The 12815-nt window shown below is 43.5% G+C and overlaps 1 protein-coding gene across 2 annotated transcripts in view; it reads left to right on the forward strand.

Moving 5' to 3' along the window:
* The first annotated feature begins 1087 nt into the window (after positions 1–1087).
* TRIM8 (tripartite motif containing 8) overlaps positions 1088–12815 on the forward strand; it is a 69033-nt gene continuing 57305 nt past the window's right edge. The window contains exons 1-2 of one of the 2 annotated variants that reach the window (XM_044437659.1): positions 1088–1129; positions 3882–4567. In XM_044437659.1, coding sequence (XP_044293594.1) covers positions 3998–4567 — 570 coding nt within the window. In that variant the 5' untranslated portion in view covers positions 1088–1129; positions 3882–3997. Of the gene's footprint in view, positions 1130–1308; positions 3660–3881; positions 4568–12815 lie in introns of those variants that run through there. The other variant, XM_044437651.1, reaches the window with a different exon arrangement.

Here is a 12815-nt window from a genome sequence, read left to right on the forward strand (position 1 = left end):
ATATTTTCAAAAGGTATATAATTTATCCACCTCAAAGTCACATACTTTTATTTTGCATCAGCTCTAAATCTGTATGTTAACATCTTGGTACTGCATGTATAGTAAATCAGCTGTTTTGCTCTTTGAATAACAAACACAGTAAATCATCAGAGCAGCTATCACAGGTAAGACCTGTGCAGCACCTGGCATTCTGAAGTACTAAATCAGTGGTAAAGACTAGTCATTGGACAGAGCATAAAAGAGAATATAGTCTACTAACCAAATTAAGACGGGTTGGATATGAACACGGAACTGAATGCATACCTCGGGTGCTGAGTACAGTACCACTTGCCCAACAAAGTTCCTGTATCTTTCATTGCTGTGGAGATGGTGGAATTTTTTCCACCTACCTGCATAGATGTTTTAAAATAATGATAATAAAGTCTTTAAAAACTATTTGTGTAAACAGAACAGGAAGAAGTGTGGGGATACATTGGTGAATTTTCCCCATCCTGCAGCAACTACTAGTGTTCTTTTCTGAACACTGAGGAAAGTCTTCTATCTCAGTAGAGCAGCACAGACTGCTCCAGACCCCTACCAGGAATGCTTGGAGTACCATTGTCAATACAGACAACACTGAACTCAGTTTTCTTTTTCTTTTTTTCTTTTATTCTTAACATGTACATCACTGCTTCTCCACAAATGTCACCAAGGAGGAATACAATGATTATATTGGAATACATAAAAACATACTAGAATATTAAAAGAGCATTGGAACAACATTTAAACCACTAAAGCCAATGGACCAATTGCCTAACTTGCTATTAAGGGTAGGGGATCTTTGCTCTCTATTCCATTTGGCAATGGTTAGCACTCCGTACAGCAGCTGGCACGTCGTGCGTTCTGCTGCCGGTGCACCTCTATATAGACACGCTATTTTATACACACAGAGAGCAAGAAAATAGGCGCTGTACTTATTCAATGGGTAGACCTGGCCACGTTTCCCACCTGCCTCCCTTTCCTGTTGGGGGTGGCAACCACTATGACTCATGCCCTGACATCTAGCAAAGGTAGGTGAACACAGGAGTGGGGGGAGGATCAGTAATGGCTGTCTCTCCTCCGATGAAGTGAAGCGGCTCCCCGCTCTCAAGTAAGTAGAGACGCAGGCGCCGAGCTAGAGGCCTAGTAGGACACCCTCCCGGCTTCTCCTTCGACAGGGACGCCATTGCCCCTTTAAGAGAGGCCGGACGCGTTGTGTTTAATGTATCAAATTGTGGCGGGTCACGTGAGGCCCTGGAGAAGGGGTTGAGCAGCAGCGCGGCGGCAGCGCCGGCAGTACCAGCGCTGGCATAGCCGCTGCCGAGGGTCGACCGAGCCGGGAAGCGAGAGGCTGGTGGTAGCTGCGGCTAGGCTGGGCACAGACCCGGCGGGAGGAAGGGAGGGGACCGAAACAAGACGAGGCCTAGAGATAGGTCAGCGGCTCCCCCGGATTGGGCTCCGGTTTCTTCCCTCGCTTCTTTTTTTCTTGTCCTTGCGCCTCCTGAGGACTCATTGTTTTTCATCAGAGCCGATTGATTGATCGATCGGCGATTGATCGATTAAAGGGGCCCTGCCGCCTGGGAGACGCGAAACCCGGATAGTACACAGACGTTGTTCCTTTAAGCCAAGCCGCGGGAGGAGGAGGAGGGGGGAAATCCTGCGATGCGCCCTTGATCCGTAGTCATCCTTCCGCCCTTGAGTTCCTTCATACAACCCCCCCCCCCCATTTTTCACACCAACCCGAATGCGCTTTCACCACCCCCGGGAGAAGAGGAGGAGAGGATGAGGCAGCAGCATCGCTACCTATTTTCATAGGCAACCCCCCCCCGTCACCTTGATTGTCACCCCGTCGATCTGCTCAAAAGATCTCATTTAATTTTTATCGTGCCACCCATTCCCCAACTCGGTTTTGCGTGGAGGGGGTGGGGGGCGGTTGTAAGGTTTTTAATCGGTTGTATTTATGCGGCGTTGGGGGAAAGAAATCTATCCAGGCAGAGATCTTTTGGTTTACCTTCCCCCGCGCCCCTGCGCTTTGAATGGGGACAGAATTTTAAAAAATCTGTATGGGTTTTCTGTTTGGGATCTTAACAATCGATAAATGGATCTATTTTTTCATATATCGCCCAGTTTTCGTGATCTGGAATTCCATCATTCTTCTCTGCCTTCCTTTTGGGCGATAGTGTGGTGATAGAGAGCAATCCCTCTCTTCTACGCACCCCCCTTTTTTGTTGTGTCTTTCTCTTGGGTCGAAATCGTGGGTCTGTTCTGTGTTGCTTGTTTCTTTTGCATGTGGAAAAGGTGAAAAGAGATTGTCGAATCTATTGGTTCGCTAGTTAATTTCTTGTTATTTGTGACAGTGGGAGCTTTAGGGAGAGGTGTCGAAGATAGGCGTGTGCGAACGCCTATATATATAGATATATAGATAGATTTTTATTTGCAAGAGGGGGGAGACTCAAGATGGCTGGAGGTGGTTGTGAGGAGCATGAAGGGGTTTTTTTAATCTGAAGATAAAAGCTAAAAGGCACAGCGGCAGCTGCGGCTATATAAACTCAATTTAGAGCCCTCTTCTCTCCTTGCTCCGCGCCACATCAGGCGCACACTTTGCAGGGTGGTGCTTTCCACCAGCCTTCCGCCCCCTCCCACATTCGTCTTTAACAGATATCTTTCTGCTCCCCCCCCCGATCCACCAATTAAAAAAAAAAAAGCTCAAAATGGCTGAGGACTGACTGGGTCCTCTTGAAATTGTACATTTCAGCAGTTCCCTTTGAGCGTCCGTGCGCGCGCGCGCGCTTGGGAGTGAGTGAGTGTGTGTGTGTGTCCCCTCCTCGCCTCCCTCCCCTCCGGTTTGCAGGCTGGTTCCAAAAGGAGAAATAGCTTTCATGTCAGAAGGAAAACAGAAGCAAAGGGGAAGAGGCGGGGGCCAGGCTCTTCATTAGCAGTTGAGAAATTCCTTTTCAGTTTGATCAAGGCATACTTGTTTTCCTTCCAGCGAGAGCAACCCATCACTCTCCCGAAAGGCTGAGGATTTTGGAGAGGAGAGTATTGTTTCAATTTCAGTCTTACTAATATTTTTTTGAAAAGATCGCTATAGATTTTGAGAAGGCAAAATTCCAGGGTGTATTAGGAGCAGGTTGATTCTCTTGGTTGAATTTGTTTTCAGCTGTTTCCACCCTCCTGAGTCCTTATTTTTCTACTTCTTCTCATTCCTATTTGTGAAAGCAGCAAGGGATGGGAGGGTCCCTTTGACTCTGGGCTGGAATTTCATCTGAAGCGATTGACCGTCTTCCTACTGAGATTGCACTGTCCCAAAGCCAACGAAGAAATCTTTTTTCGTACTGCACCATTCAGCTGTATTAGAAGTTAGACATTGTGTGGTTTTTTGTTTTTTCTTGTATTTTTAATCCTGCATTTGGATTTATCACCCAACTTTTTTGGTGGCTTAATTGAATTCTGAACTCTGTTACGGGAAGAAAAAAATTGAAAAGGGATTCTTTTGAGTTTAGTCAGGAAGGATAAAGGTTCTCGCAATATAAAATGTTGGGCAAAAAGTCATGATAAGTTGGCAGTGTTTAACTTAAGAGGTTTATATGGCATTTGGACCCCTTCCTTCTGGATTTTGTATGGATTTTTTCCAGTTCTCGGTAAGTTTTTCTTTTCAGAATCAAAAGTAAAAACTTTGAAAGGATTAAGATTGTTTCATTTTAAACTTTACAAGCTTCTGAGCTTTGCAGCTTTTATGCTAGTTGTTTATTTTATTACATCTGTTTGATTTTGCTACCCGGTTTTTGGGGTGGGGGGTTTGCTTTGAATTTTAGGAGATAGTTCTGCACTTAATTTTAATTTTTAATTTTTTGGTTCACTAGCAACTTAGTGGCCTTTCTGTTGCAAAAGTGGGAACTCCTCATCATCTGTGTTGATAGACCAAAAACTGACTTTTTAAAGAGATTTAAAAATAATAAAATCTGTATTGCTGTGAGACATGGCTGAAAACTGGAAGAACTGTTTTGAAGAAGAGCTTATATGCCCCATTTGCCTGCATGTCTTTGTGGAACCTGTCCAGCTTCCTTGTAAGCACAATTTTTGTAGAGGATGCATAGGAGAGGCTTGGGCCAAAGAGACGGGGCTAGTGCGTTGTCCTGAATGTAACCAGGCCTACAACCAGAAGCCCAACCTTGAGAAGAACTTAAAGCTGACCAACATTGTGGAGAAGTTCAACTCGCTCAACTTGGAAAAGACTCCCTCAGTCCTACACTGTGTCTTCTGCCGCCGTGGGCCTCCTTTGCCTGCCCAGAAGATTTGTCTGAGGTGTGAAGCTCCATGTTGCCAGTCTCATGTCCAGACACACCTGCAGCAGCCCTCCACAGCGCGTGGGCACCTCCTAGTGGAGGCGGATGACGTCAGGGCCTGGAGTTGCCCCCAGCACAATGCCTACCGACTGTACCACTGCGAGGCTGAGCAGGTTGCTGTCTGCCAATTCTGTTGTTACTACAGCGGGGCGCATCAAGGACATTCTGTATGTGACGTAGAGATCCGGCGCAACGAGATCAGGGTAAGTGCGGCATTTGCCTCTTTCTCAGGTTGTCTGTCTGCAAAATACCAGCAGTGTGCTTGGCACTGTACTAGTAGGGACTGCACAGAAAAACAAAATAAAATGTGGTTTCTTGCCCCATGCAGTTTTTAGTCTCCAGAAGAAAACGCCTTGTGAAATAAGTTCTGCCAAGCCTGATCAGAGGCCAGAAGGCCATGGGCACATGGTAAATAATAACTGTTGGTGCAGTGAAAGTGTGTTCCTTACACTCTTCTTAATTCTCATTGCCTGGATCAGTATGGGCCCAGCAGCTCTGCTTTCTAACCTCTGGTTCTCCCAAGAACTGTTTTATCCTTAATGGGAAAGGTTGGCCTTTCTGCTCAAATGTAACCTTTCACAATACCAAAGTGAACCATTCCATGCAAAGGTGACCTTTCCTTTTAAATAGAGAGAGGCCATTGTTTTTACCCCTTGAGTACAAAATACATCTTTAGTGCCAGTAAGATTTGCTGCAGGTTGTTGGGTACAGGTTTTGCTGCACCTGTCCTAGTGCTGTGCTGATATCTTAGATGTGGTGAAAACAAGGAAGTAAACAAAGCTGACAATCTTTTCAGGCCCCATTAGAAATGCATCAGGGCAACCTGGACCCTCGGTAGACAGGATGAGATAGAGGGAGGGAAGGGATAAAGCAGTGGGAATGTGTGTGTTCCAGGGGTGGGGGATTCTTTCAGTGTGAAAGTGGCTGTTCAAACAATAGTATGTGACATGGGGGATGGGGGTGTATAGTGGTGGTCTCTGAGGCCATCTTTTCTCTCCCTGGGAGAACAATAAGATCTTTAAATCTTCTAACAGCTCTGCAAACAGTGAAGAGAATAGGAGGAAATCTGGTAAAGCTGCAGATCATTTGTATTTGGCCAGAGATAAGTGCAGGCCTATTAGCAGGTATAAAAGGTCCCTCCGCTATATACTCAGTGCTCAACAAATGATGCAGTGAGATTCTTGGCAATGTCCCACCACCACATACACCCTTATCACTTTAAAAATAAAACACCATTGCTGCGTCACTTGTTCTGGAAAGCTTTCCTAGAGGCCTAACCCCTCTGTTGCTCTCCCACAAGAATGGGGTGGAGAAGAAATCCAGTGGGCCAGAGTGCACTGCGATCTGGTTCGAGGCAGCTTTGCTCCCAGGGGTTGGAGCAAGGCCTTGATTACAATGCAACCTCCTATTGTAAGGCTTGTCAATGTCAAATCACTGTCTCCCTGGCTTGCTTCCTCCCTTCGCTATCCCTTCTGGGTAGGCCTCCTACAAGGGGAAATTCCATGAGAACCCTCCCTCCCTCCTGATGTCTTGGATTCCTGCTATGGAGAGAAGTGTGAGGCCATCTCTTCTTAGCTGCTGAGATGGAAAAGAAAGCACACAGTGACTAGCCTTTAAAAATTGATTTTTATTTTTTGTAATGCTGGGGAAAGGGATCCAATCCCAGCACCTTCAGGCTAGCATTTTCCTTAAAAATGGAGCACTTTTTTGGGAAGGGCAGAGTGGGTCTCTGTCTACTTCACAAAGCCATTCACAAAGCCAAGCTGTTCTTGGATATCACACTGGAATTTCATAGAATAATCTGGATGGTGAGGGGAATTAGTTGTAGCTGCATGGTTGATTAGGTTACAAGCTCAGGATCATTTGATGTATACTGTTTACCCCTTAATATGATTAAAATACAAAAAAGGGTGAAAAGGATTAAAAGGGTGAAACCCCCTCTCCCACACATTTATAGATTAAATGGGGTTGTAGTTCACACTGGTAATTGTGAGCCTGAAGCCGGGGAGTGGCATTTACTCTGGATTAAAACTGAGTTCAAGGGTGTGATCTTAAGTATGTGGTACATCAGGCAGTTTGCAGATGTCTGTGCTCCACAGATTGATTGTCTAGGCCTTTCTCCTTGTGCTTTTCTGGGTAGGCCTCTGTCTCTCCTTCCTGATCTGGTCCAACTGCCTTGAAATCTGTGAGAAAATGGCACCAACAGGGCTTCAGATTCCTTTCAAGCATCCTTGCGTAGGATAAATATTTAACAACAAATGAACAGCGGTGGCTGTAAAACAGAGACAACTTCCTGTGTATTCTGACACTGCCAAAATGAGTCACCATTTAGCCATTAAAATGGGATGGGGGAGAGGAAGAGAAGAGTCGTAAATAAAATTGCTATCTAATTATTTTCCAATTGGACAGCCAGGCCCTTGTGGATAGTGTGGGGTGTGTTCTGGGTAGAAAGAAGAGCTTGTGAGTTCAAACAGGAAGGCTATTTTTCCCCCTTCTGGGTTTTTGGGGGAAGCCAAAGACCTCAGTGGAGCTCCTGACGGCTCCACCACGCCCACACAGGAAGAAGGAAGACTCAGCAAGGCTATTGGGAAACTAAAAAAGCTGGCTACTCCCCTCCCCTGCCTTTCTTTCTATTAATAGGAACCCATGAGGGAAAAGAGGGGAGGGAGTGCTGGGCCAAGCAGAAAAGATGCCTTTTTCCCAGATCAGGGAGAGGCCTTGTGATGACGTGACTGGTGAACTGAGACTGGCAAATCCCAGTGGCAATTCAGTTTTAGAGCTAGCTTTGTTTTTAATGACTCAATTTTTAGGAATCTTTCATCGTGTCCACACCCATCTTTTTGCTTGAAGTTTACTTTGTGCTTTCTTTTTGCTGTAGGCTTATAATGTGGAAACCTGCAGTCATCCTGCCCCATTTTAGTCTCTCCCTGCTGTTGGTAGTCAGGCTGCATTGGTGTGAGTTGCTCAAAAGTCCTTCCAGAGTCTCTGGTGGGGATTTGCCTGAATAAGCAGAGACTGCCTGGAGCAGTTCAAGCACCTAAACCCCATGTCCTTGTGTTGTGTGGGTGACTCTGGGTTCTGCTCTCAAAGAGCCCTTCCTGTATACATCACAGCTGATTGGATTGTCTGTGGAGAAAATTCTCCTTCTCTTAGATCTGCCAAACCTATCATCTTATAGGTAGTAGGATACTCAGTATATTAAGGCTCATAGCTCTTACCTTGCAATGACTTTGCTTGTGTGTTTCATTTTCGAATGAATATTTTAAGCAGGATTTTTTAAACTGAGGTTTTCTCTGTTAGGTACAGCAAGGGCTGAGCTGCTGTATTTCACCAGTGGTCCTTGCAAGTGATATGCAAGTTAATATAAAGTGTGCCTGTTCCATTTGTCTTTCACAGAGTACATGAATGAAGCCAAAGTACATGTATACATTTTCTCATGCTCATTTCTATTCCAGGATGCCCTTCTTCCTCTTCCTCTATTATCGTCTTTTGTTGAAATTTCAACTATAATTGAAGTAGGACAGAGATTTACTTTTTTGTTTATGTTACTTTGACAAGTGTCAGAGTTGTTGTTGGTGATATATAAAATTAATGACCTCACTGCCAGTATCTGATGCAGTCTCTGTCTCTTCCAGTCTCTGAGTAATGCTTCTTCCCAATTTCCTTGCTTTAAAGTTCTTGGATTTAAGAAGCATCAGCCTTTCCATAGGGTCTCTCATGATCACCTTGACTAGCATCCTGGGATGTATTCTGGCTTTTCTTCTACTGTTCTGCTAGAGTCTTCCTCCCTCCCTCTCACTCTCTCGCTCTCTGGCTGTCCCTATGCATTTAGAAACCTCATTTGGTTTTTCCATATTCACAGGATGATAGGCTGAACAACTTTCATAATGCATCTTAAGCAGTCAGAACTATGGTTTTTAAAAACAGTTTTGGTCTTAGGAGAAGAAAGGATATAGATGTGCGAGGACTATGTAGAGATTATAAAATGAGAAACACGAACATTTCTTAAGAGCTGTGAGAGAAGCTGGCTAAGATCCTAACACAGAGAAGGATGGAGCAGAAAATCTACACCAGCCTTAAAAATGGAATTGAGGATTCATAAAGTTTTCCACATTAAGTTTAGGGATGCTACCTTAATTCCAGTACCGAAGTATCTGTGCCATTTTTACTGGCTTTGACTTAATTTTCATTTTAGGTGAAGTAAATTGAGAGTAAAGAGGTAGAAGGTATGACAGAAGATGCAGACTCCTATCATGAGAAGCGGCATGGTGGGGGTACACATCAAAATTGTAGAAAAGGCATCAAGACAGTGCTGGGCTTTTAGTTCAGGACTGATCAGAGGGTAGATTTCCAGATTTCTAGACTTCAACTTGCAGCATTCCTGAACACTGACAATGCTGACAGGGCCTTTTGGGAACATCTGGAGATCTACTTCTGTCCATCTCTGCTTTAGTCAGGCTTCATAAAGTTTAGGTAAGTCCACTAGGTAGTTCAGTTGTTTTTAATGAATGAGGAATTGCATGCACACAAACTACCTTACATATTTATTTTTTTAAGTGGAATTGCTCTGCTTCATGGATTGGGAAAACCAAGGGACATGTTTATGAAGGTTTGATTAGGGACTGCTTTCTGTAGCATACATATGGGCAACAGAGGAAGGGCACAGTGGAATCATGAGGGAGGAAGCTATCAGTGGCTACTAGTCTTACTGGCTATGTGCCATCCTCTTGACCCAAGGTGGCATACCTGCATATACCAGTTGCTGAGGAGCTGGGCAGGAGGAGGTCTTGCACGCATCCAGCTGGAGGGGCTCTGTGGGCAGCAGGTTTGCCACTGTATGGAGTGCTGGACCAGAAGGACCCTTGGTCTGATCCAGCATGACTTTTCCTATGTACTTGAGCCAGTATCTTTGGGTAGCATGCAGATATGCCTGCCTGCTGTAGACATGCATTTTCCTTTCCATTTTAACTGCAGAAACAGCGGTGTGTAGCTTGCACAAACAAAATTGCCGTATCAAGTGTGAATCTTGTTCCCAAGGGTTATTTACCCTTATTGATGGCTTCTGAGCCTCAAGTGGTGTCAATGAACAAATTAACAATAGGTTGGTTAGAATAAGAATTGTGCTAAAACTGCAGTGCCTAGGTAGCTGATGGTGAAAGTCCCCTGAGGTGGTACTTGTTTCTGTTCTCAGCAAACAGAACTGCTCTTCAATCACATTTTTGGCTTTGTTTCTTTGTTATTCAGGTCTTATTTTCAATAAAACAGTCCCTTGCATTTGCTTTAAGGGAAACTGAGCTGCCTTTGCCTCAGGGAATGCTTTCTGGTTTGGGCTGGTTCATCCTCAGGACCACAATAGAAACTCATCATAAGCCATTTTGCTATTTGTCTAATTTGCATATTGCTGTAGTGAATATGGTGCATGCCATGTTTTACTGTGGCACTGTTCATGAATTTTATATTGGAATTGCATACCCCCCCAAACACCCCATTTTACTTTCTGAAAATCTCAGAAGAGGGGATACTTTTTAATGTTATAGTCTCCAAACTCTAGACTCTAAAACAAGAGCTTGAATTTAACCTCTGGGGAGATCAGGCTTCTGGACTATTTCTGGTAGCTGGAAAGTAACTCTTCATCTCATTGGGAAGGGAAGGTATGCAGCCAATTACTGAGAATCCAAGAGGGGTGATCCTAATTTTCCTGCAACCCTAAATGTTCCTGTGGCAACAAATTACATATACTGCATGCACCAGTTTTAAGTTTGCATCAGTAGTAAAAAAAAAAAAGACCCTTTGCTTTGGTGTATTTTGAAAGCAATTTTGGTCAGTTTATTTTCTGCTGTTAACATTTCTGCATGATATAAGCAATTGGACTCTTAATTTAGGATTAACCTAAGGTTAGAAAGCCTGTGCGGTATGGTGGTTAGAGTGTTGGACTGGTGACCTGGTTCCCATTCCTACTCAGCCATGAAGCCCACTGGTCACAGATTCTCAGCCTAACTCAGCTCAGAGGGTTGTTGGAGCAGAGGAAAACTATGCAAGCTTCCTTGGTTTCCTCGCAAGAGGAACAAAGGCGAGATATAAATGCAATGTTGTAGTAATAGTAGTAGTTAATAATAATAATAATAATAATAATAATAATAATAATAATAATAATAAAGCAAGTCTAACTCCTGGAAGCAGCCTTGTTACATTAGACTATCTCTTTGGCATATTAATAATAATAATAGTAATTTAATTGTGAACAAGACATTAGGAAAGACTAATTAAAAAAACTTGCTTCTGCTTCTGTAAGCGGATGTAGGGCACTTAAAACAAGAAAAGCAAGGCATCTTTTTTGCTCTTTTTCTTGTTGAAAAGTTGTATTTCTTCCTGAAAGTTGTATTTCCCTACCTTTCTCTTAAAAGTTATCCCCAGCGGATGCCTAAAACAATTTTCAGCATCCAGCAACTGAGCTTTAATTCTGCAAACTCACAGCCCAAAATCTGTTTTTAAAAAGTATAGATATTCCAAAAGAAAAAAAATCACCTGAAAGACAGAATAGGTTCAGATGAAAGAAATGCATCTTAACAATGGTCCCATCTTACATGGCTATAGCTATTTTAAGATAAAGTTTAATGATAAATCCAGTATTATTGCTGTAGTTTAATGATAAATCCAGTATTATTGCTGTAATACAGACATTTAAAATTGCACTATTTAACCACATAGAGTTTCTCTTTAAACTTGATCCTTTAAAGGGAAAACCATAGTTTTAAAAGTACATTTTAAGCCTGATTTACTGTATGCAACAGATTCTTTCCCCTACTCCCAGATCTAGATTTTACATTGGGCAGTATAAGTATTTCAGATTCCAAGGCTTTAAGTGAACATAATACTCCTTGGTTTTCTTTTAGAAGAACTTATGTTTTAACTGCAGTAGCTCCACTCTAAGAAGCTAGAAAGGTGCTTCTGACTCTGAAATGCCCTGTATCACATGGATTGGAGGTATTTGTTCTATAGGGGACAAAGCCCAGCCCATTTGTCTAATGAAAGGGAAAGGAGTTACAGTTCATCTTCATTCAAAATGGGAAAGAGGACAATTAGTTCTGCCAAATACAAATGGATTTTTTTGTGAGGGAAGAATATTGAAAAAGTCATCTTTGGGGAGACCTGGGACTGAATGCTACAGCTTTAGAAATTAAAGGCGAAGAAGGTAGGGGCCAGAGATGAGATTGCCAGAAACCTCCCAGCGTGTGGTTGATGTCCTGCAAATTGGCTGTTCCCTTAACCATCCACAAGCTCCTCCCTCTGCCAGCAGTGAAGCAGGTCATAGAAGATGGCCTTTGTGTAAGATAAATTCTGGCAGGGCTGCATTATCTTGCTGAAAAGAGCTCCATCTCTTTCTGAGACTGAAAATGCAGCTACTCTGGCTACACCCAAACCACAGAGCAACCAGCAGTGAGAGAAAACTGAATCCACAGAGGATGTTTCCAAGGCTTTCTTTAGGCCAGCTGCTCTGCTGAAGGGTGGTAGTTAAAACCTTTAAGCATAGATGGTGGTATCCTGTGCTCTACATAGGCATAATTTAACAGGGTCATTCCCCCCGCCTCTGCTTCCCTATCTCCATCTTTCCACTTGGTATACTGCCCAGATGATCATCTTGCGCAGGCAAGCAGGAGTACGAGTTTCCTCAGGCTGGCCTGTAAAACATGTTGCTGCTTGTTTCCCTGTTCCCTTTGCTGCTGTGCCTGTCACTTTAAATGTTAAGCTGCAGGCTTTCTTTGCCACCACAGCTATTCCAGTACAGAAGGCACTTTCTCCCTTCTTGAGAGGGACCTCAGCTTGCTGTTGCCCTCCAGTCCCTTTCCCTGTGGAATCCCTGATCATCCCCTACTTGGATTGCCAAAGAAATATTGTTATAGACAGTGATTTCTCTCTCCGTTGGGTATGGTGCCCAAATGCTTTTAAAAATCATTTGTAATGATTTACTAGGCCTTGTGTGATCCCAGTAAATCTCCCATCACCCACCCAGCCTTGTTCATTCGCCCTACCTCTCTCCCTGACTGATTGGTCTGGACAGCCTCTAAATTCTTTTAAGCTGGGCTTTTGTTTTCATGGAAATTTAGAAGGCAGGAAATTAAATTTATGAGATAACAGGAAGGACAGCTTCATAGGAATCTGAAAGATTATAGTCGCTCCAACTATTGCGAATTCCAAATGACATTAGATCTGGGGTGCTACACTCGTGTGGAATCTGCTATAAGGATATGAAACAAAGGTGCCCTGGGAATTCTTTTCTAGACTAATAATGGTTTTGCATTTCCTTACAGTTTTGCTGGCTTTCTTTTCACTTGCTTGCTTTTCTGGTAAGCTCTGTTGGATTGCAAAATCTTTATATGATTTCACTTTAGCAAAGTAGACTTCACTGCCCCCTCCCATATGCTTTACATTGAGTTTCCAAGAAAACTAGGT

The sequence above is a fragment of the Varanus komodoensis genome, unplaced genomic scaffold (assembly GCF_004798865.1).
Source record: "Varanus komodoensis strain SLA01 unplaced genomic scaffold, ASM479886v1 scaffold1, whole genome shotgun sequence".
Classification (NCBI taxonomy): Eukaryota; Metazoa; Chordata; class Lepidosauria; order Squamata; family Varanidae; genus Varanus; species Varanus komodoensis.